The 24,663-nt window shown below is 40.0% G+C and overlaps 1 protein-coding gene across 3 annotated transcripts in view; it reads left to right on the forward strand.

The window, feature by feature from the left end:
- LOC111870569 (delta-sarcoglycan) overlaps positions 1–24,663 on the forward strand; it is a 451,374-nt gene that overhangs the window by 79,256 nt on the left and 347,455 nt on the right. The window contains exons 1-2 of one of the 3 annotated variants that reach the window (XM_023862957.2): positions 837–929; positions 2,115–2,291. The exons of 1 other annotated variant lie outside the window; for it this stretch is intronic. In XM_023862957.2, the coding sequence (XP_023718725.1) occupies positions 2,115–2,291 (177 nt within the window). In that variant the 5' untranslated portion in view covers positions 837–929. Of the gene's footprint in view, positions 1–836; positions 930–2,114; positions 2,292–24,663 lie in introns of those variants that run through there. One more of the 3 variants, XM_023862958.2, reaches the window with a different exon arrangement.

The following is a 24,663-nucleotide window of genomic DNA, read 5'->3' on the forward strand; positions in this document are numbered from 1 at the left end:
TTGTCGTGGACATGTTCCTCGTTGAGTGATCATAACGATAACAAGGGCCAGTGGCCAAGATGTTCGTAAGGATAAATTGATCCCACGACTATGGAATCTGACCGATATTCTGAATAGGATTTAGCGTAAATCTGTGACTAGAGGAAACAAGTTCGGAATCGCATTATACTGTATCATCGAAATATAAAATAAAGTATCTTTACACTAATTCTCATTGAGGTGTTTAGTGAAAGTAACGGTAGGTAGTGGTAAAATTTTGGCGTCATATTGGTCACCATTGGGGGAATTTCCCTAAAGCGAAGTTCGCGCGCTGTCTCTGTTTCATACATCAGAATAAAGGCCAGTTAGGACACGAAAGAAATGACACACTACACGCTCTGTGATAGGTTTAAGTCATCTGGTGGAAGTAGGCCAGCGAAAAGTCGTGGTCCGAGTTTCGTGATTCATTTGTGACAGCCGTCGGCTAATTCTGAGCTAATACAAGTATTTCCAGTTGTTGTACACGATTCCATTTATATGCTTAGGTCTGTATCTACTCTATGTATATCGCGAGCGAAGTTATAAATATCTGTAGTAGATACAGCGTCGTGAAATCGACGATGTATGAAGAAACTTAACCACTGAATCGCCTACCAGGGGAACACGGTTTGTGCCAAACGTAAGGCAGGTGGTGGGCGGGCATTTAACTTTGCAGGTTGGTTTCACAATTATTTATATCATTCGCTCCATGACGGCTTACAGCATGCGCAGTGAGTGTTACAAGGCGCCCCCCCCTCTGATCTTTACACGGTGAACCGTACACCTCATTGGTTCAGTACTGCGCGTACCAGCTGTATAACCGCACGCCTGAAACTGCAGGCAGCCCGCCTGACCGCCCGACCGACCAGGAGACAATGCAACATGCACGGCACAGAGAGACCGATGCATAGGTGCGTAACACAGATAACAATATAACGCTTAAATAATTGGAGTTCGGATTTGCTATGGTGACGTGAGTGTTGTAAAATGTGAAGTGATTCGAAGTTTTTAGAAACTTGTAAATTCGCTAGCAAACGCTTTCAAAACTTCATGAATGTTACATATCGATAAATTATTTACATTGAAAGTATACGATTGTCATTTTAATGGACAAACGAAATAGAGTTCCGCATCACGTGTTTGTAGGACAGAACTGCTAAACACCGAAACTTGTAATCGTACACAGAAGAAACAAAATAAAACTTAAGTTAAAGAAAATATTTATAGACGAAAATTACAAAAATTAAATAACCACTGATGTGTAAGGCAAGCAATAACTATTTATAAAATAATTATTGGAATATACATAGCTCGTATACATGAATGTTACAACACAAAGGAGAATGTTTGTAGTTTAGCTTTTCGTCGGTCGCCTTCGATATAGATATATAAAATAAATATAATTGTATACGCAAAAAACCCATGACCTTATAACTGCATGTTTCATAAAGGAAAAGGAATGCTTAAAGACATCTAGAAGAATGTTCTAGGAAGCTAAATTCAGCTAGCAATCTCAAACTGACAGCCAAAGCTGTAACGTTGGATATTTGTTACATGTATCGACGAAGCCATTGCATTTGGAACAGATGCTTCTAGCATTAGCTGTTATGTAGTGAAAATATAATATTCGTAACACGGAACTGAATTCTGTTTGATGTTTAATATGTATAAAATATCCTTGTGTTAGTTAAAAATACTCGAATCCTCAGCACTGGATCTTAGTATTATAAAATTCTTAAAACGCCTGCATTACCTCTAAACTTCTGTTACATGCAGGAACTAGGTGCGATGTCTGTGTGTTGTTAACAAGATCAGAACTTTGGTACACCAAAGCTGTTGAAACGGTGAATTTATTTGTTGAGCCTTAACTATAAATTACAAGAACTGGCTGTTTGCATCTTAGACAGTTACTCGTATGTGTCATTGAAAATGATAGAACTGATTGTTATATCTACGCTGTTCAAATTTCAACAGTATCTTATGTTATTAACTGTTAACTGCAGGACTAATCATTGCTGAACTGACTGTTGAAATGCCAACAATGTAAGTCAGAATGCTGGAAGGAGTGCTAGCTTGTATTACTCCGATCTTTTAAGATGCCGGATTCTGGCTACCACGACTATCCGACGTATCCGCTGGGTGCGACGGCGAACGGTAGCAACACCAAGACGCCTCATCACCACCACAACAACAACGCAGAGAAACACGTGTTGTTCTTCCCACCGGATGCACCTCAAGCCGACAGAGAGTCGCCAAAGCAGCAGCAGCAAACGGTCAGTGTGTACAGACAGGTCAGCCACTTTGTATAGACGCATGGTTAAAAAGTCTTTCGCTGATAATAAGATTATGTGAAAACGAGTTCCTAATTATAAAGGTATACAGCGTCAAATGTGATATTTTTTAAATATATTTATTAGCAATCAGAATTAAATACATTTTTAAGCTAATTTAAACACCGTCCTCGTGTGCTTATTGTATCGTGATGAGGGCTCCTCCAATGAGAGATCCTCTTCAACCATCAAGTAGATCTGCTGGCCATAATTTCTTTAACCTTCTTCGTTGTTGTTCCAGTAGGGGCTACAGTAATGTATTGCTATGGTGTCCTAGTTTATCATGATGTTTTATGCTTTTTTCTTGGATGACTTCTTTGATGAATGGTACGTTGAGATCGTCATGTAGGGTCTGATTAGTCACATATCAAGGTGCATTTGTGACCATCCGCAGTATTTTGGACTGCCTTCGTTGCATTGTGGCTATGTTCGATTTACTGGCGCATCCCTATAATTCGATTCCATAGGTCCAAATAGGCTTTTTGATTTTCTTGTAAAGAAGTACTTTACTATCTAGCGATGTGCTAGATTTACTTCCTATGATCCAATGTATGTCTTTTACTTTTAGGTCTACCTGGTTTTTTGCTTTAGCTATATGCTGCTTCCAAGTAAGCCTGGAATCCAGGTGGAGTCCAAGATACTTTACTGTTGATGGTTGTGTGATTACAAATGTGATATGATGACCATTGGCGGTGAGAGGAAGGTATTGTTGCTAGAGGAAGTGGGGAAAACATTATAGGCGTCGGTACGAGTATCCGCTAACTTGAGCAAGACTCGTGGCGTACTTCCGGAATACGCGTCTGGAGTGTTACAGTGTAACCAACCTCGTCGTTGAGACACGTATTATAGGATTAGAAAGAAGTTTCGCTTGTTAGGTTACGGATAAGTATTTTATCCAAGTTGTTTATAGTTTTCGTAACGACGCTACCTGTAACTTAGATCATACAGCGTCGAATGACTCAACGACAGGGGATATTGAATTAGAATGTGGAAGGAAAATTGTCGTGGCCTAATTTAAATTAATATCGTGGTATTTTGCTGGAGTTGGTGAAAAAATCCATATAGAAGTTCAAAATAGTCGGTTTTGGTGCTGCGAGTCGATCCGAATTCTCCCGATTGGAAGTCAGAAACTTTAGTGTTTGGTCAGCTTCCTCGGTTCTATCAGCTGCATAGCTTATATACCGCCTACAGAATTAGGAAGATTGTGAATGATGAGTGAGTGGAAACAATTTGATGGAGGTATTCATGGTTTTCTTTCAAGGTGCTGTCTTGACTTTCGCCCGTAAAGCTGATGGAAACGACGAAGAATCGAAGGATAGTGGGTAACTGAAGCAAGATTCGAAATGAGTATCTCCAGAATAAAGTTTTGGAACGATGCCGCTACACTAATCTGTTCGGCAGGATAATTACTGCATAACGAAGCATTTGTCTCTGTCGTAATTACATAAAGTCGCTTTATCAACGGATTAGGTTCCGGTGTTAATTATATATATATATTATACTGTATATATTATAGTGCCGAAAGATTATGAATAAAGGATGAAAGCGGTCTGTATCGTCTTAAGGTATCCCAGCGTATGCCTGGAGGAACTGAGGAAGACCACACTCAGGTGGCTGTCGGGCTGTGGTACCAGCGCGCAATCTCTCGGATCTCATGCTTGAACACAACTACCCAACTGAATGAAATGACGTCTTGGTTCAGATGCTGATGGTCGCTAAGATAGTTAGAAAGTTCTTTGTCTCTTATAGAAAACGAAAGTTCATTACCTTGTTCACAACAGCTCGCTATTGGATCATATCATGAGCCAAATTAATCCAGCTGCGTGATTCTTAACTTCCGAAGTGAAAGTGTTATTCATTGTGTTGACGCAGTATCTATGCACTAGATAAAAATTGTTAATGCTTACGGGAATATTTGGGCGGGGGGGGGGTACAAATTTTTTTCCCCACATTCATTTTATTACTGACATCACAGTAGAGATGCGGTTAAATTTTCAATATTGCTTTACTGGGCATTCCGTCTCTTTTAGTCCTCAGTTGAATATGGTCACATTCAAGTTGATAGTGTCGTATCTTGTACATATATTACTGCCGTCAATAAAAGCAATTACTACCAAATGAAAAGTGCGATTTCTACCTTTCAATAATCAATCAATGAGACTCTGAAGTTAAATTCAACCATCAGTTCTTACGAAGTAACTGAATCGTTAGTATATTTTTGTGGTTCATATAATTTATATCGTTAAAAGTAACAGTAACTATCATACGTGTAATTACGTAGAATACGTACACAGTCTCGAAGTACAGTGAGACATGGGAAAACCCAGAGATAGATTTTGAGATCAGTTTCAATAGCCTCCGAACATGGCAATGAGCTCGTAGCGCCCAATACTTGACTAAGAAGGTGAGAGAAGGGAGGTGAAAGCCACTAACACTCGGAATATTAGCCTGATTTCTTTCCTTTAAAGTAACAAATGTAGGCTCACAAATAATACTACAATATAATCTATATGTACATATCTCTAAGTCGACTTATTTTAACTTCGGAACCAGTTGACTGATTTTATTGAAATATGGTAAGGTTATTATGATATTTAAGGCAACTCTAACACCATATATTTTTAAATTCCTACATTCAGTAATAACAACATGACGAACGCGCGAACTTGTAAGGCGAAGGGAGTAACATAATATATATATATGCAATTCTGTTTATGAAATTCTTGTAGGAAGCAAAACACAACATGGCAGTGGTGCGAAAATTTCGTTTGGCTTTCTTTTGTACTGCAATAACTAATGAACCACTGAAGTTAGGCATGTGAAACTTTGTATGGAGATACACTGTAAATACAGTAAAACCTCAGTAATTCCGACCATACTAATTCGTAATTGGCCATAATTCGAGCAACTGTCTTTTTTGTTTCTCATTGAGACCGTGTTGATCGCACCGCCTCGTGCAGCGCTAGCGTAGATGCCAGTAGATTAATGTAGGACTCAATTTAAACATCAAGGAAATAATAATAAGTATTTAGGCTACTGAAAATGCTTCCAAGACTGGTGTTACAACCGACACTTTAAATTTTATGACAAGAAAATTTGTTTTACGGTACGCAATATGATTTTCAAAATAGAGTTTTATTTCCTAAAAAGACACGTGAAATCCGTTTTAGAACTTCCCGGAACAAATTTTCAGTAGCCCTTTTGTAATTTTCACTAATCTGGATAAGGGCTCGCACCCAATCAGTCCGAATTAGTGAGGTATCACTCTATTCCCATGTATTTTATATGAATATTGTTTATAAACTGAAAACTGAAAACGTGGGTACGATAGAAATGTTGACGTTATATCGAATAAATTTAACTTACATATATATAGAATCTGTACTTAAATAATAAGCTCTTCACATAAATAAAGTGAGGTTGAAACTAAAATATAGTAGAGCAGTAGATATGTAGGATAATTAGAATGATCAAGTCAAGGAGGATGACGTGGGCAGGTCATGTAGCACGAATGGGGGAGACGAGGAATGCGTATAGGATATTAGTGGGAAAGCGAGAAGGAAAGAGACAAGAGGAAAGACCAACGCGTAGGTGGGTGGACAATATTAGAATGGATCTTAGAGAGATAGAATGGGATGGTATGGATTGGATAGATCTGGCTTAGGATAGGGACCAGTGGAGGGCTCCTTTGAACACGGTAATGAACCTTCGGGTTCCATAAAATGCTGGGAAATTCTTGAGTAGCCGCAGAATTGGCGGCTCCTCCAGAAGGGCTCAGCTCCATGAGTAAGTAGATATGTAGGACTAGAAATCTGTGACAAGACATTAAACTCACGAGTTCTGCTCGGAACTGCATGTGTTCTTAAGAGATGGCAGGAGACGCGCATTTCGCTGATATTGTCAAACACCAAACAAATCCTCTGCTCTTAAGCGAAGGTGCTTCGTTCGTAGCGTGGGAAAAGTTAATCATCTGTTAATCAGCTGCTAACGGTGCCATTGCGAGCTTGGTTTGGCCGGGCTGGGGAATTAAAATTTGGTAGCACCTGTATTTGTTTTGTTTTGTACGTAGGTGCCATGCGGTTGGCTGGTGCCCCATGTCAGGAGCCCGGTCGAAGTTCCAGCTACATGCAATAGAATTATTTGCACTGCTAACAGACAAGCGGGGTGAAGTGTGCTCCAATTTGGAGTGGGCATATTTTTCCAAATGCCTTCTTTGTGATTCTGCATCCTTTACTGCACTCGTGTTCATTTATTTTACATGCAAATAAATAAATTGCACACAGATATTTCTATCGAAAGAGGAATACATTTTCTAACTTTCCAGACTAATAACCGTTACCTTACTAACTTACTTACTTACTGAGCCCTTCTGGAGGAGCCGCCAATTCTTCAGCTACTCAAGAATTTTCCAGCATTTTATGGTACCCGAAGGTTCATTACCGTGTTCTCAAGAGCCCACCACTGGTCCATATCCTGAGCCAGATCAATCTTCCATAACATCCCATCCTATATCTCTAAGATCCAGTTTAATATTGTCCACTCACCTACGCCTTGGTCTTCCTAGTGGTCTCTTTCCTTCTACTAATAACCATTAACAGAAGAAATATTACACGACATGACTTAATCAGCTTAATCAGCTATAATCAGAAATTTTAATACGAGTAGTTACTTTGCTGGTTAAGAAATTACCCTCCTTTTAAGGGTCATGGTTACAGCTGTGTAATATCATGAGCCAGAAGAGTTCAGTCCACATCCTCACATCATATTTCTATGAGATCAATTTTAATATTATCTTCTTATATGTTTCTAAGTTTCGAAAATTTTCTTTTTCCTTCAGATCTTCAGATTTAAATTCTGAAGACAAATTTTCCCAATGATATTTACATATTCTACCCATTTAATCGAGCCAGATTTGATTATCCAAAATATATTAGATGAAGGGTACAGATCATGAAGCTTCCGTTAATACAATTTTCTTCATGTTGCTGTTAACTCCTATGCTTTAACCGCTATATTCTTGATAGTTCTGTGATCTCAGGTATCTAGAACATCTGTGAATGTTAACTTGTGTGAATGTTTGTGAAATAAATAATTTCGAGAAAAATTATATTAACTTTTATATGTAAGAATATGTTGATTTCAGGCTTCTCGACACAAATATAAGTCGATACCTGCGAAAGGGACTATTCTGTTCCTTCAGATACACGTCCGTTGCAACAATATGGTGTGCAGTTGAGCAGTTGCCTAGCAGGTGGCAGCACGTTATGAACACAGACTGTGATTGTGCTCCTGTCTGTTTAACACAACTCATCAATCACTCAGCTCGCTTTGTTGCGCAGAGAATTAAACATCTGCGTTTGTATATCACGGCACAAAAATTTGTTAGACCGGATGTTAGGGCGGCTTTGCATTCTACTCCACGCAACTTATGTTCCTTCCTTTGTTCATTGTTATTTAATCCATACGTAGAGTGCTACAATTAGAACTCGATTCTTTTCAAGTTGCTGCAACTCTATTCGAGCCCTGGCCTCCTACATTGTAGATATTTTTAAAATCCTTATTAACATTGGCTGCAAGTAAGTCTACGTCGGTCGAGGATCAGACAGTCGCAAGCCCTTTGCCGTCACTGCAGCAAATTCATGTTGGTGCTACAGACCCATTCGATTCTTGGCCTCCATAGAGGGGTTCCAAATCCTTAATAATGAAAACTGTAAAGTCCTTGAATGGGGGATCAGTCCATAGAACAGCCTTTGCCATCATTTCAACAGTCCCTTGTCGGCACTTCAATCCAATTGGAGACTTATTCACCAATGTAGACGTTTGCTAAATATTTAAAGATAATCAGTAGGGCGTGTTCCTGCCTCCATTTACCGAGACTGTAACATCGTTTCTTAACCCAGACGACCAACAAGAGAAATGAACTTACAGTTTTCATAGGAAAGATGTTGGAAAGCTGGAACTTGGATGCTCGATGAAGAGAATGGAGAAAAACACCAAGCTGAATCATATGGATGCAGTGCCCTAAGACGGACCTTGTTACTATCAGTGTAAACCTTTGCCTTCTCTTGCTCTTGACCACTTCCATGCAGGAACATCCTCTTTTATGGTTCATTTTACTACGGTGTCAGTATCTAGACTGAAGAATTAGAACATTACAACACCCGCAGCCAAAAAAGGGAACATGCATGACGCATCACGAGACACGATACACACGGCATATAAGAGGAACAACTCCCATAGTGGAGGAACCATGCGCGGGTTTTGAATTGGAACAGATAAGATGAATATCTTAACAAGATTTTAGTATACAAAAAATTTATTATAACTGATGAATATTTTAAAATACTTTTTAAATAATTTTTCATTGACATAATGGCATGCAATGCAATAGAGTAGTGTATATGGAGCACCTGATGATGGCACTATGGTGCCGAAACATGTTTTGAAGTGACAGGTAACTGTGGATGCACTGCAAGACGGACACTGTATACATATCATGGACGAAAATCAGTGCAACAGGACGCTAAAATACAACATTATGAATTAGAAAGGATTTGGAAGATATCAACCGCTGTCTTACCCCAGAATTTACCTCGACGGAATGAGGAAACCCAGGAAACACTCAGTCAAGATCATTGGAGACTCGATCTATATTCGAAATGAGCGTCACCGCTGCACCGACCTCTTCGGCGAACAGACGCCTTCTAGAGGGGATAAAAATCGTTTAACTGTTCACGAAATGTCACGTTTTTGCAGAATCCGAATATTCAGTGTCATACTCCAAAGACCTCGCCGTTGGTCTTCAGTTCTTTAGCGACATGGATAAGGTTTCTTAGAATCGTTCATAAACAATTCATCAGTGTGCTAGAAATGGTTCAGAGGCTGAAAGAAATGCAAGGCTGACATGACATGAACGAGTTATTAATTTTTCACTCCTCATGAAGATCCTGTGGCTTCTGAAGAAAATCCGTGTGACGTTTCATTCAGGAAAGGGCAAGACGAAGTGTCTCATCTTAATTTCAGGTATCCATCTGAATTATTTCTGATGAACAATGAAATAGTTATTTTATAGTACTTCATCAGATAATAGAATTATATTGTCTCTACACAGATGTGATTGGAATTCAGCCGAGGGTCTGAGAAAACCTGAAGAGATTGGCCAGAGGACTGACCTGTGTAGCTCACGAGTGCATGCCGGAAGCTGTGCCAGTCAGTCCGCTCGTACAGTGCCAGTTCACTTTTCAAATTAGTCAGGCCCATTTATTTGATCACATAACAAAGACCGTGATCTTTTATGATTTGTTATTGTCTGTGTTAAAGATTAAAAGCTGAAAACATTGGATTTCATCTACAATTACTTCCCTCTTTCCGATTTTGTTTCTCTGTTATTTTTGTCTTTATAACCTTTCAGTGCTTCATCCACTTCTGTCCGTATTATAAAGTGTACAGCTGTATGGCTAATTCAGAGAATTACACGGCGGACCCTGCAGCGTATAGAGACGTAGGGCGGTCCGAAAGGAGATGGGAGGATTAGTTCTTGGGCGTAGGTGACCTGACGCTCACCTTGCAGCTAATGTTAATTATGGTGATTATTATTATTACATTTGTTGTTTAAGTTTCAGTTGTATGAAACTTGAACTGCCATCTTTAACCAGAAGTTCCGGGAATATACGTGTATTACGGCACTCACTTTCCTTCTCCATTTTAAGGTTGGCATGGAATTTAATTTTATACTCAAGCATCCATATGCATCGTTCTGATACGTATTTTAATAAAGCTAAATTTACCAAATATATGTATATGTCGAGATAGCGTAGTCGGTATAGCGACTAGCTACTGGATGGACGATCGAGGGGTCAGAGTTCGAGTCCCGATGGGGTCAAGTATTTTCACTTCTCCATGTCGTCCAGAACGGATATGTGGCCCACCCAAACTCCTGTCTAATTGGTACCGTGGACTCTTTACCGGGGGTAAAGTGGCCGGGGTGTGAAACTGACCAATTACCGCCAACTAATGCCGAGGTCAAGAAAGCGTGGGTCTATACATCTATTCTCCTACACGTCTTTATGAAATAGTGCTTACTTAGTTAAGTACAGAGGCAACTTTACCTTTTACCTTTTTACCTTACCAAATACGTATTTTCCGAAAATGTCCAGCTGTCACCTTGTTTAGAGATGTTGGCATATAACAGTAATTCAGAGGGAATTTCTCCGACAAACGACAGACAAGTTGGATAGAGCGATAAAGATTTTGTATTATACGAGTATTCTGGAGGTAAGGAGTTCGAATTTCGTTAGGGACACAGGCTTTTATCCCGACCGGGGTTTCCGTCGATCCCTCCAGTCAAATACCAAGATCTCAAAGTAGCCCACGACCGCTTCCTTCCGCGTCATCTACAAATTATTTTTAGCTTAACATTCTGCCATTCCGGTCTAGAAAACCGAAATTAACGGCTGTGGGGATTCGTTGCGCTGATCACATGACACCCTCTATCCGTTAAGTTGGAACTAACTTCGCCGACAAGCGTCGGTCGCCCGGTCGGAATAGTTCGCTTGCAGACTAAAGCCACGGAGTACTCTGCCATTAAAATGTAAGTCTGAAATACTCAGATCGTCGCCAAGTAGAGTGCAAATATCAAGAAATAAGTCAATCGAATAATGGAAAATTAAATACAGATTCTCTCTCGAACGCAACGCTGATTTACATTCCGCAGAAAAAAATATGTTAAAGCAACATGCATATTTTCTGAAGTTATATTTCCGTGCACCTTACATGACTCTTATAATAAGGGCTGCTGTGTCGCTCACATTTCACATGTTAAACTCGAAATACAAACCCTTGATAGAATTACAATTATTAATATTAAAATTATTCCTATTATCATTATCAATGACCGACGTTAAAAAGATAATAATATTGTATGTATTTATTATAATGTTTCATATCAAGTATCATGAAAATCCTGGGGTAGATTTAAAGATTATTTCACGACGGGGCAGACACAGGGATATGGTAGAAATAAGCTCCTGTTTCCTTATAAAAGGGGCACGCGGTAGGGTAGTTTGTTGGGACACTATGCTAAAAGCCGGAAGGTCGCGGGACTGAATCCTGATGTGGTCATTGAATTTTTTTATTGATCTAATCCTTCCAGCCTCACTGTGACCCCGGGAGTCGACTCAGCCTCTAAGAGAAATGAGTACTAGAAATTTTCCTGGGAGTAAAAGGCTGGCAGGCGCATAAGGCTGAAAACTTTACCATCATCTGTGGGCCGACTGTTTAGAAATGGGAGCCTCGACATCTCACAACCCTACGCGCCGTCACGGCCTGTTACAGGGACAGTTTTTTTCATAATAAGTGTAATAGACTGGAGATGCTTGAGAATATAAACTAGTAGATCGGTTGACGATGTTACGTTGTTAAGGGAGACGAGTTCCCAAAACAATTCTGGGACTCTCATTGCAGATTTTCAGGGAAACTGGCGACATTCTTCAGGCAGCATTCCTAGAAATGTTTATGTCGCTCAGAATTTACTTTCAGAAAAAAAAATTCACGGGATATTTTGTTTAAAGGCAGAAACTTGTTTCTCTGGGCAATGTCTATCACGTACTGTAATTGTATTGCTGGACTACGACGAATGGAGAAAGTTTGCTTTCAGGTTCTCACAGCGGTTGCCTTCTAAAATGCTACGCCATGTATCCTGGTAGAAGTTACCTGGAGTTTACTGCCTCACGAAGGTTTCTCACTTAGAATCTATTTTCCCGGTTCTTCTTGCCCATAAAATATAAAGTCTCCCGTGTACTTAATTAAACACCAATTTATGAAGGCGTATCGGGGAACGAATGTATAGCTTCACATTCTTGACCTCTGCATTAGATGGAGGTGAGTTGTCAGCTTCACGCCCTCGACGTTTTACTTCTGGGCAAAGAGCTCTCGATACCGATTGGATGGGAGACTGGCTGGGCCCTAGAGCCGCTTTGGACACAGTGAAGAAGAGAAATATCTTGCCTCTGCTGAGAATGGAGCTTGGGTGTCCAGTCCCCAATCCTACGCTATACCGACTGAGCAATCCCGGCTCTTCTCCTTACCCCAACCTCTAGGTTAGAAAATTGCCCTTTTCAGGTCCACTCATTTGTACAGTTCTCATTACTCCTCCTCTCCGGTCGTCGCTTCTGTTTTCCGTTCTCCTTATCCATACCCGCTCTTCCTTCGCTCTGTTTATTCTACAATTCTGAGGACAGAGGCTGCATGTTCTTCCGGAATGTCTGTAAATTTCTACCGGGCTACACGGAGTCACATCCCAGAAGAGAGCTTTGTGAATGATCACAGTTTTCTACACACGGGCCTATCTTGCGTTATTTGTAATTTTTCATACAGCGTAGTCGGTTTAACGACTGGCTATTGGCTAGATGACCGAGGGGTCGGGGTTCGAGTCTCGCTAGGATGAAGACTTTTCACTTCTCCAATTGTCCAGTCCGGCTTTTATGCAATGGGTACCGGGGGACACTTTCCAGGGGGTAAAGCGGCCGGGGCGTGTAGCTGACCACTCATCTCCAACTAGTGCCGAGGTCAACAAAATGTGGATCTCCCGCACACGTCTTCATGGCGTAGTGTTTAATTAGTTAAGCACAGGAACAACTTTACCTTTTATTTGTTTTTGGTATTAATCTGTTTCTGACGTACTTACAGATTTTTTAAGAAAGTGGTCAACGGTAGAGATACTATATTGCGTAGCCTTGACAAAGCTAATTAGATTAGAGATGTTATGTAACCAGTTACTGAGGTGGCTAACCAATTATATTCACAAGCGTTGGTTACTAAGCTTTCCTCATGAGGGAAGACATAGGAGGAGATTGGCTGGAAGAGTGAACCAGGCTTATGAGATGGCCTTACTAAGACGCTTTTATAATTTTGGAATTTACGTCATAACATGCGTATGCCTGTAGGACTTTGTTTCTTGACACCACGGCATGGTACGTCCTAAGGTTGATGGTGGAGGAGACAACCTTCAGATGATAAGGGACGGTTCTTCAGATTGTGCATTGAGGGTTGGGGTTTCAGCCTTTTGACATATAAATATAGTAAAATACGTTGCGTTTTGTCATAAAGGTCTACGGAATTACATAATGAGGAAATGAGTGAGTAATCTGCGACTGATAGAAAGTAATTAAATAGAAAATTGCACGTAGAAAGTCATGCGTAAAACAGTGGGGGGAGGAATAAAAATTTTGTAGGCCTGAGACATAACAGGGTTTCGGTTGGAATAATTTAGAATAAGAGATAACTGAGAAGACCTGGGCGTAAATGGGAATATATGTGCAAAAACTTATCATCGGGAAGAGGGTGTTTGTGAGTGGAGTGAATGAAAATTTGCTCAACCTGGGATCCAATGGAGGGCTTTGTGGGCATTAAATGAGCCTTCGGATTCCGTAAGAAGCGAGAATTTCATTATCCTCTGAGCGGTTTAAACCTTTCTAAGAAAAACCCTGAAGTAGGGAGATAATTATTCAGTCAATAATTATATTTTAGCGTCGTGTTGTGTATAGAATATTTTATTCAGTCAGTCAGTCACATTGCGACTGACGGTCAGTCAGTCAGTAAGTCTCGGTGTCAAGCCCCATCTGGGCTCATGACCAAATATTTAGTACCTTTAACAGTTACGGTCTTGTTTCTGTGGGGCACCCTCTCTGACGAGATGACGGGTCTGCCTTTTGTATGTGCTGCTGGCCCTTGCCAGTGCAGTCTTTCTCGGGTGTGAGTCCCTTGGGACTCGAGACCATATTTTACTGTCTCAGATTTGAGACTTCCCCTTTCGTCGCCTCCTACGACTCGTAGGGTCACGGTGGAAGTAGTCGACCCCGCCTCCACACGGGGTATATATTTTTTTTATTCAGTTTCACTCCCACAATATACACATATGTATAATTCTAAGATAATTATACAGTTTCTGTATCATGGGCAGGAATAGTAGCCGAAACATGAAATAATGTAGAGACCTTAGAATTATACATATATTGTGCGAGTGAAATTGAATAAAATATTCAGTCATTAAGTTTAGAGGCAAATAAGGTTCTCTCTGTTCATACACTTTGCATCAAAATTTAACGGTTGGAACGCACCATCATTAGCATTTCAAGGTTAGTGGGCGTTTCCTCATCTGGCTAGCCAACTTGTATTAACGAAAGTGATTTTTGTATTGATTACTTGGACAGAAGTATACAATTCCATGAGGAGCATCCAAAATTGGGCATACAAAACTGATATGAATTCTTACAGGACCGAAGCACCTGTACGAATGTCTAAGTGACACAGACTTGTAGAACTTGTTAATGGAGTTATAATAATGGTGCACATAGGGCGTGGTTGAAAATTTACACACATCCTAGAGTTTGGCACTAGAGTGAGTGAACGAATTAAGTGCTGTCCTATTTACTCACTGGAAGAGGACCCCAGTTCGGACTGAGTATGAGATTTTTCTCGTCACAGAGCCCATCTGGAAATACTGATGGAGAAGAAAAGAACTCAGTTCAAGCCAGGCATGGGACCCCTCTCAGTAACAATATTTGATATTAAAATAATACAGGGTGTCTACATAAGGTCTGACACATTTTGATCTTTAATAATTCAGAAAATAACGAAGACAGAAATAAACTGGTTACATTGTTGGATTGAGAAACTCCAGAAGTTTTGTGTGTATTGTTAATAAAGTTGTACATATGCTCCATTTGTTGCACTTAAATTATTAAGACGATATTCGATTTCTTGCCAGGTTCGGCAAGCATGCCGACATCCACAGTGGTTATTGCGTCTCTTACTCTGGTTTTTAATTGATCGATATCTCTCACCTGCGTCTTATGAACAATGTCTTTGACATATCCCCAGAAGAAAACGTCCAGTGGGGTTATGTCAGGTGATCTTGGGGGCCAAGAAATTGGGCCACCTCGTAGTCTCTGATACGTACTGTATTAGAACATTCAGATCTTGGATATAACTAAAGTGTTGGATTCAGACCTTTGATTCTAATGTTTAATGATAGTTTTTTTTACCGTGCAACTTATTTCATTTTTGGCTAATTTAATTTACTTTCTCGTTCTTCTAATTTGTGGAACACGCCTCTGCCATTTTTCAGTGTCACATACAAGAAACTGCTATCTGGCTCTTCCGGCAGTCAAGAGTGCGATGGGATTTTCTGCTTAATATTTCTGTTACGTTATCAAGAAGTTGTGGAATGATTTACTGTTGTGTTTATTAATTCTGATTGCACGGAACACCTACCGGAGAGGTATGTATTGCTTCATCTATTCCATACGAAACTGCAGGACTATGTGATATATGCAGCGGATAGGTTCGACTTTTTCAAGAAATATGTGAAATAGATAACGTATGTAATCTGTGTTCTTAATCGCCAAAGCAAAAGATTTCGATAAAATTTGGTAAAATGTGTGCTCACTCACTCACTCATGGAGCTGAGCCCTTCTTGAGAAGCTGTCAATTTTGCAGCTACTCAAGGACTTCCCAGCATTTTATGGAACCCGGAAGTTTATTATCGTGTTCACAAGAGCCATCCAGCCGTCCCTATCCTGAGTCAGATCAATCCAATCCATGCTATCCCATCCTATTTCTCTGAGATCCATTTTAGTATTGTCCACCACAAATCCCACTTGACTATACCCGGGATCGAACCCGGGTCCCCGCGGTGGAAAGCCAGCGACTAACCGCTTGAGCTATGGCGCGGCCAGGGCCGATACGTTACACAGCACAAAAATGGTCTATCTCTGTTGAACATTCACAATTAACATTTGGGTAAGGGTATATGAAACAACATGTCAGACATATCTGTCTTACAAAAGGCAGGAATAGGCAGCGCAATGCTACTTCATGTCTTACAGATGCAGTCACTCTCTCCAAAATTCCTTGCCACTCTGTCATTCATATCACTAAACGACATAAAATGAAATAATAAAGGAGTTAAAATTACAATTATCCCTATAACAGGACGTGGAGACCCATACGATTGTGAGACGTCGAGGCTCTCACGTTTTCTAGACAGGCCTCACAGATGGCAGTGAGGTTATCAGCCCAATGCGACGGCCGCCCTCTATCACCCATGAAGATTCCTGGTACTCGTTTCTCTTAGAGGCTGAGTCGACCCCAGGCCATAGCGCGGCTGGAAGGATTGAGTCAATCGAAAAATTCAATGAGTTCATCGGTAATCGAACCCGCGACCTTCCGGCTTCTAGCATATTGCCTCAATCAACTACGCTATCTGTGCCACCGAAATAATAATAATAATAATGAACATAATAAATATATCGTAGAGTTTATTCAGGCAGTTGCAAATAACGAGACTGTAAGGTAAAACTGCCCCTGTAAACAGGACCTGGAGGTCCATAAGGTTGTGAGACGTCGAGGCTCCCGCATTTTCTCTAGACAGTCGACTCACAGATAGCAGTAAGTTTGTCAGTCTAACGCGCCGGTCCCTCTTTACCCCCCCCTCCCAGGAAGATGCCTGGTGCTTATTTCTGTTAAAGGCTGAGTCGACCCCAGGGACATTGTGCGGCGGGAAGGATTAGGTAAACTGAAAAATCCAGTGACCTCATCGGGATTCAAACCAGAATTTAACACCTGGTTGTTGCGATATGCAGTCTCCATCACATCCAAATATTTTAAAATTTCTGTTTACTGAATATTATTTGCTGTTTTTCCATCTATCCTCAACTCTTTTCAAGAGGATGAAATGCTAGTGTAGCGTAGTGTTGATACCAATTGCGTCGCGTGTAAAAGGAAAGGAGAAAGTAATAAATTCCTAAATATTGGTTGTAACTTATTTCTTCCATTTGTAAAATTATTATGTCATATGCAAACTAAATTTCCATAACCTGCAGCGGACCTTCGAGACAAATATTTTAATGGGCTTAACAAACTAAATTAATTGTAATATGCCTGTACTAATTCTTTTCAACATTTAGAAAAGACTGTAAATTCCAACAGCGAGGTATTTTCTGCCACAGTTTTGGGCATATATCAATATATCGATATTTAATCGAGATACTTCTTCAAATATTTCTTTAACTATCACTATCGATAACACATTTTGACAGCCGTCTAGCGAACGTAACATAACTACGAGGACAATTTGGTATACTGTACCCGTATCAAATGTTTCTGCTGGCAGGTATGAATGAGTTAGTGAGTTAGTTATTGGAGAGGGTGGGTTTCCCCATGCACTTAGACCTGTATTGGTCCAGTGTGCTTCCCTCTATGATTTCTACCAGTCTCTATATCCTACCGGTACTGGTGCTTACCATCAGTCCCGCCCAGCCAGCGAGACCGGCTCTACTAGCTGAGAGGTATCTATAACGCTTCCCCCATCTACCAGAGGTATTAGAGACTGCTGTTGGGCGGGAAACGTCCGTTAATTTGGCTCAGTGACCTCCTTTGGAGATAGGTTCTTTTACGTGCCGTAAAGCTACGACACGGGAACCACGGCTTAAAGTCCCTCCCGCAGGACTTGTTCCCTGAATTTTTCCGCCCTTAAAAATTCGACGACCTCCGCCGGGTATTTGAACCCGCGTACTACGAGTCATGAGGTGGGAACGTTACCTCTAGACTACGGAGGCCGCTTATGAACGAGTTAATTTAGGATCAATCTGTGAGAAGAGTTCTAGGACTAATGTTATGTTAGTTACGAATGCGGAGATAGACGTTAATATTCTGAGCTCGATTTGATACCGTAACTCTAGAGTCGGTGCGACTATTTGTTCTGAAATTTCAAACGAATAAAACCGGACCCTCAGTGCTTTATGAATAAACCTCTGACCAGTCAGTTGATGGGATCAGTGGTTCCTTCGTAGTCCGGGTTTTGAGACATGCTACCGGGAAACTGTCACTTGTCACCTGGTCACCACGCAGTATCGATCCCATTGTAACCGATTTATGTAACAGAGGCATTACCACTTGACTCCATCATTTGTCAACAAATTAAAAATCATAACCAAGTGAAACTGACCTTTCAGAGGACGTTATCTGTCAGTGTACAGTGTAATTCGCAAATATCTTCACATTTCAAATTTAAAATAAAATCATTGCCTTTTTTTTTTTTCAGCGCAGGAACTATCAACCTAGTAAATTATCCAGGAGTGTGATTCGAGAGAGTCTCAGTTAACACTAAGTTATGAGAAAAAATAATAGGACTTAATTCTTTTCAAATACATATATACGTATATAAAATGATCATGTAGCGTCTGTGTGATCTAGTGGTCAGAGTTCCTGGCTACAGATCCGAAGGTCCCTGGTTCGATTCCCGGCGCTGCTATATTTTCTGATAAATAGTGGGTCTGTAACGGGGTTCACTCAGCCTAGTGAGGATAATTGAGGAGCTACTTTAATGGAAAAGTAGCGGCTCCGGGCTAGAAAACCGAAATTAGCGGCCGTGGGGATTCGTTGCGCTGACCACTCTCTACAGCCCTTTGTTGGACCTGGACCGCCATTTTAGTTTTTTGATCTTTTTATGCAGTCGATAAGACTCCTTGGACGGGGGATCAGCCTGTCGCAAGACCGCTACCTGAACACAGGAGAGCACAAACACAGAATATACCCATAGAGACATCCATGTCTCAAGTGGGATTCGAACCCAAGATCCCAGTATTTGAGCGCGCGGCCACTGTGATCGGCAGGAAAAAACTCAAGTTTAATAATTGTAGAACGTAGCGATCCACTACTATGAATAACTTACCCTAGCACAGCATGCGACTTTTGACGTTCATGATTTAGTAGAGATATAAAAGGTAAATCTATCCCCTGTAACAGGCCTTGGAGTCCTACAGGATTGTGAGACGTCAAAGCTCACACATTTTATAGACAGTGGGCTCACAGATGGCGGTGAGCTTTTCAGCCTTACACGCCGGCCGCCTTTTAATCCCAGGGAGATTAAGTAGAATTTTTAAATCGGACCACGTTTATGATCTCTGTACAAAATTTTAAATGCTCAATTACAACATTCATCACTTATAACCATCACGCCGGAAGCTGGGTAGAGATTTCACACAGCCATAATGTTGCTCAATTACATTCTACAAAATATATTAACACGGTTACAAATTTTTCAATGAAATTTCGTCAGAGAAAATTTGATAGGCCTCCATCAAAAGGCACGAACATCGCTCCAACGTTCGAAGTTCACAAAATTTTTATGTTGATATTACTAATGAAGAGAAATTACGAGGTAAGATTTCATTAAAATTGAGTGAAAATAGTATATTTATTTAAAATATATTGAAGGGAGCAGATACACTAACACACAGCATCATGAGGTGATGACAGCGGGCGCGTATTCCTCCTTAAAAAGAAATATAAGTGTATAAGTGACCTGAAGGCTGTTGCTCTGAACAGGAGTGAAGTAATCTGCAGAAAATAACATAGCTACGTTTAAGAACAAATTTTTACTTTATGACATTTCGTTAAGAATGACCAGCACACCTCACTGGACTTTATTACTGATCAAGGAACCATATATTATAGACGAAGTGACTATGGAACTCAGTCATCTTTAAGAAAATGGCTTCTTCACCTAGCCAAGATATTCTTTGCTTTGTGGAATTCATTGCTTCATTGCCGTGTTCGCAAGATTGTATGACCCATATATACCCTGAGCTGGCTTAATCTAACGCAAAATTACAATTCCTGTTTCACTAATATCCATTTTAGTATTATCTTCAAGTCTGCGCCTAGATGTCGCTAGCAGCCATATGTTTGGCCTCCGATTCATACCGGAGCATAATACTCGGAAGTTCACGTAAAACAACAGAAATTGATATCAGTTATTAAAGCGGAAGAGATATTTGTGGGTCGCACTGTATATTTTGATATGGTTGAAATGTGTTTCGTGTGTTCCTGGCAAATTGATGTCTCGTCAGAACGCGTCACTTGCTCTGTTAAAATTTGTGAGGATTATTTTCAGATAGTATTATTTAATTCTACTGGGGTAATCGATATTGGGACGGTGGCTCTGTGATTAACTGCGATTCGCATCAGCACAGCCACGTGACCCGCCACTTAACAAGCAGGCTGTCACACTACATCCATGGGGCCGGTTTATGTGAGATATGCATACAATATTTTAGACTGAATATTCAAACAAAATACATCTTGAAGACCTAGATGCAAGAATAATATTAAAATGTATCTTTGGTAGATAATGTATTATGGGAATGATTACATTAAACAGAATACGTTCTAATAAGATGACTTTTTAGCATGATAATGTATCTTCAGATTGAATAAAATATTGGGAATTTCTAGACAAGTCGAATAACTTCCAGCTCGAAAGAACTACCTTACGTGATTGAGTTAGTGAGGTAAACAACAATCTTACAGCAGTTAATGTAACGCCGAACAGTGTGGTAAAGAATTTCGATTAAAGCGTTAGTGATTACTTAAAGGTCCCTGTCTCGTTACTCAATTTACAGAATTAACAAGAAGCGACGATAAATTGCAGAAGTAATATGGGACGTTTAATAATGGTACATATTTAGTATAAATTCTTCGTTTTCATACAAGTGTACATTTACACGTATAAATTAAACAGTTATAATAATTATTAGTCGTTCACGTTCACAGGTGCAGCCACCAAAATTATGATAAAACTAATGTTGTAGATTGTTGCAGTTTGTAATTAATAAGCACAATTCATACCACATCAAACGTTAGGTCTATTAGGATTCTTGTGAACACGGTAATGTACATTCGTGGCACTTAAAAGATGGTAACTTTCTTGATAAACTGAGCTACTATGAATTTCTCAATAAAGTAGTAGTTATATATATTATTTTCTTATTGCTAGTGGGGTTGCACTAAGTCTCTTGTACTGCGGTCACTTCTGGCCTATTGTACCAGCCCCAGATGATAGGTGAGGGTGATTGTGAAGCAATTGGTGGAATGAAGATTGGCAGGGGAAACCGAAGTACTCAGAGAAAACCTGCCCCAGCGCCACTTTGTCCACCACAAATCCCACTTGACTAGACCCAATATCGAACCCGGGCAGCTTCGATGGGAAGCCAGCGACTAACCGCTTGAGCTGTGGCGAGGCCTGAGTTATATATAACTAACAATAGTTATAACTGATAAGTTCTGAGTCACTGATCCGTGACGTACAGAACCATTGAATCATTACACGTCAGAAAGGGGCTATTCGCCGTGAGGACTGCGCGAAGTGCGACGGTCCACTAGGCAATCGGAGTAAAAAAATATGTAAATATTTAGTTATGAGCCCCCGGCTGTTGGTGATTTACAGGACATTTTGTCGGCAGGTGCGAGCTGAGTTTTATGAAATCCTGAAATAATTAACGGGCGTATAAAATATGATGCAAGAGCAAAAATGTTACTGCACTAAAGATGAAGTATGACTCACGCCACGGTACACGATCATCCTTTAAAATATGATAGCTGCTCAGTCGATAGACAGATTCTATTGCTTTTTGTTCACAAACGCCAACCATGACACTTTATACTGAGAATATTGAACCCAGTCCACGCTGTCACATGCTAATTACGTTAAGGTCCTATCCTCCAACGTAAAACCAAAAGCCTAGAAAATTGTATGTATCTTTTTCAATGCTCGAGTTCATTCTGCATGTTCCACTTATAATATCTAATTTGACGTAATTCAGTTCAGTTATTTACTTCCATGTAAACTTAACAACCCAAAGGCCAGTTAGAAAGTGAACACGAGTGTGAACAAGACACAAAGAAAATAGTGCAAATCAAGGCAATTCATATAGTAGTAGTAGTAGTAGTAGTAGTAGTAGTAGTAGTAGTAGTGGTGGTGGTGGTGGTGGTAGTAGTAGTAGTGGCAGCAGCAGTACCAATAGCAGTAGTGGTAGTATTAGTAGCAGCAGCAACAGTAGCAGTAATAATAATTTCATTAAAACTCAGTTTTCATTAAAAGACGAGAAAAGTGAAATATTTAATTTAAAATGGTTAAAATAATTCAATGAAGTTCTTATTTATTTGTATGCAAACTTAATAGCCCAGCGACCACTTACAAAGTTATCACGAGTACGTAGAAAGAAACAACAAATCTTACAAACAAAGCACAAATGAGGCAGTTTATATAGTAATTCAGTTCATTTCAATTCAATTCATGTTTATTTACATGCAATAACTTAACAGCACAGTAATAGTAATATAACAACAATTAAATTAAATTCTCTATTATTTTTGTGCCGAGTCAACAGCTACAAGGCCAATTACAGACACAGCACAGTGTAGGTACAGGTAATTACATTATGGACAAGCATAAAATCAGAGACAAATCACAGTTAAGCACTGGAGGAAACAACACATTAATACAGAAAGTAAACAAACAAACGAAGATGAGGAATGGTAAGAAGAACGTGATAACAAAGAACTACATAACCCAGAACATAGGAGTGAGGACAATATTGTTAACAATTTTAGGTTAATGAGTAGAAATATGATTGAGATGTTAGGCATAACATCTACTACAGTGAGGACAACGCCATATGACGATGGAGTGAACGACGTATAGACAGGGGCAGACACAACAGCAACAACGGGCTTGCACATTGAAACAACAGGCCGCCGTAACTAAAACAAGGACGGTCGAAATATATACTGTGTAAGAATTGAGGTTTTCACGGCGGTGACTATGAAAAAAGCCGTCTTCTGGGATGTGGCGCCGTGTAGAAGTTGTGTTAACCGACGTTCCTCCGAAACGTCGGTTACTACAATTTCTACACGGCGCTACATCCCAGAAGGCTTTCTTCGAAATATTATGCTGTGGACGACGCCCTAGAGAGGCGTAGGAAGTGTACAAAATTTAAGAAGAATAATTAAAATTTTAAACATAATATATTTCGCGCAGACTCGTAAATACGTAACGTGAATTTAAATATTATTTTACATGATTCATTTGATAGAATTCTTTGTAAACTGTAGAGCTCATGGTCTCGGCGGATGTGAGCATACAGCACGGCGTTCTGCTTGTCACTTAGCAGACACTCAGCGATTTCTAGATGATAAATCAACCACAATGAGGGAAGCGATTCCGTTATTCGGCATTCAGATTCAAAATACGTATATCGAATAATATATAACTAACTAAATTATATCGAAAACTGTTATGCTATTCGAGAGCCATTATTCTCTTCTACAACCTAATTTATAGTGACAGTTTGTCCCATATATAGAACCAAATGATTTTGAAATTTATCTTGCGCAAATCGTTACAGACTTTCAGAGATTCTTCTCGTGATGCGAAATTCTTAATACATATCTAGACTTCATGATACCTGATTTGGGTATACTAACTGTTCTAAATGAGATCTGTTCTTTATCCGCAAACTGATTAGCATTCCGTGTTTTTATTTATAATGTAACACTATTAACCCATTCTAAAGTACTTATGTCTCTCCCGAATGCACTACCTATTTCTGCTCTGAATATTTTTGGTGCTTAAAATAGTAACGATATTAATTTCTCCTATCGGGACACATGAAGGTGCCTATGAATTTAATCAGAATTATAAACTTTAGTAGAACATACAGAGTGTTCATTTTATCTGCAGTATAAACGCTTTAACAAAACCGCCTCTGTGGTCTAGCGGTCAGAGTTCCTGACTACAAATCCAGAGGTCCCAGGTTCGATTTCCAGCACTACCAGATGTTCTGAGAAGTAGTGGGTCTGGAACGGTATCCGCTCAGCCTCACGAGGATAACTGAGGAGCTATTTCAAGGATATAGCGGCTCCGGTCTAGAAAACCGAGATTAACGGCCGTGGGGGGTTCGTTGCGCTGACCACGCGACACCCGCTAAACTTGGCACTAACTTCGCCGACAAGGGGCGGTCGCTAGGTCGGTATAGTTCGCTTGCGGACTAGAGGCCACGGAGTTCGTTCGTTCATGAACGCTTTAGAATCGACGGACGTGGAGCCATTGCTACAACAGGCATATCGCTAAGAGCTGGTTAAGCGAAAAAGTGATTGATCCTATACATGTAATTGATGTAAATTATAAATTACATTACAGCAAACAGTTTTACAAAAAATTAAGGAATATATACTGGTAATTATGTTTATTAAACCATGTTTTCTTAAATCGGTTTTATGTACTCTGAGAGGTAAAATTTGTAGGAAACCGGGTACTATACAGAGAAAATGCATTGAATTTTATGATACAGAAACAAAATGTCACGAGTCGATGGCTGTCGAGGACTCCCTCAATTCTCGTTCTCATTCTACGACTGACTTCTGAATTACGACTGGACTACCTATATGGTCTCGAGGCGGACTCATAAAAAAA

The sequence above is a fragment of the Cryptotermes secundus genome, unplaced genomic scaffold (genome assembly GCF_002891405.2).
Source record: "Cryptotermes secundus unplaced genomic scaffold, Csec_1.0 scaffold117, whole genome shotgun sequence".
Classification (NCBI taxonomy): domain Eukaryota; kingdom Metazoa; phylum Arthropoda; class Insecta; order Blattodea; family Kalotermitidae; genus Cryptotermes; species Cryptotermes secundus.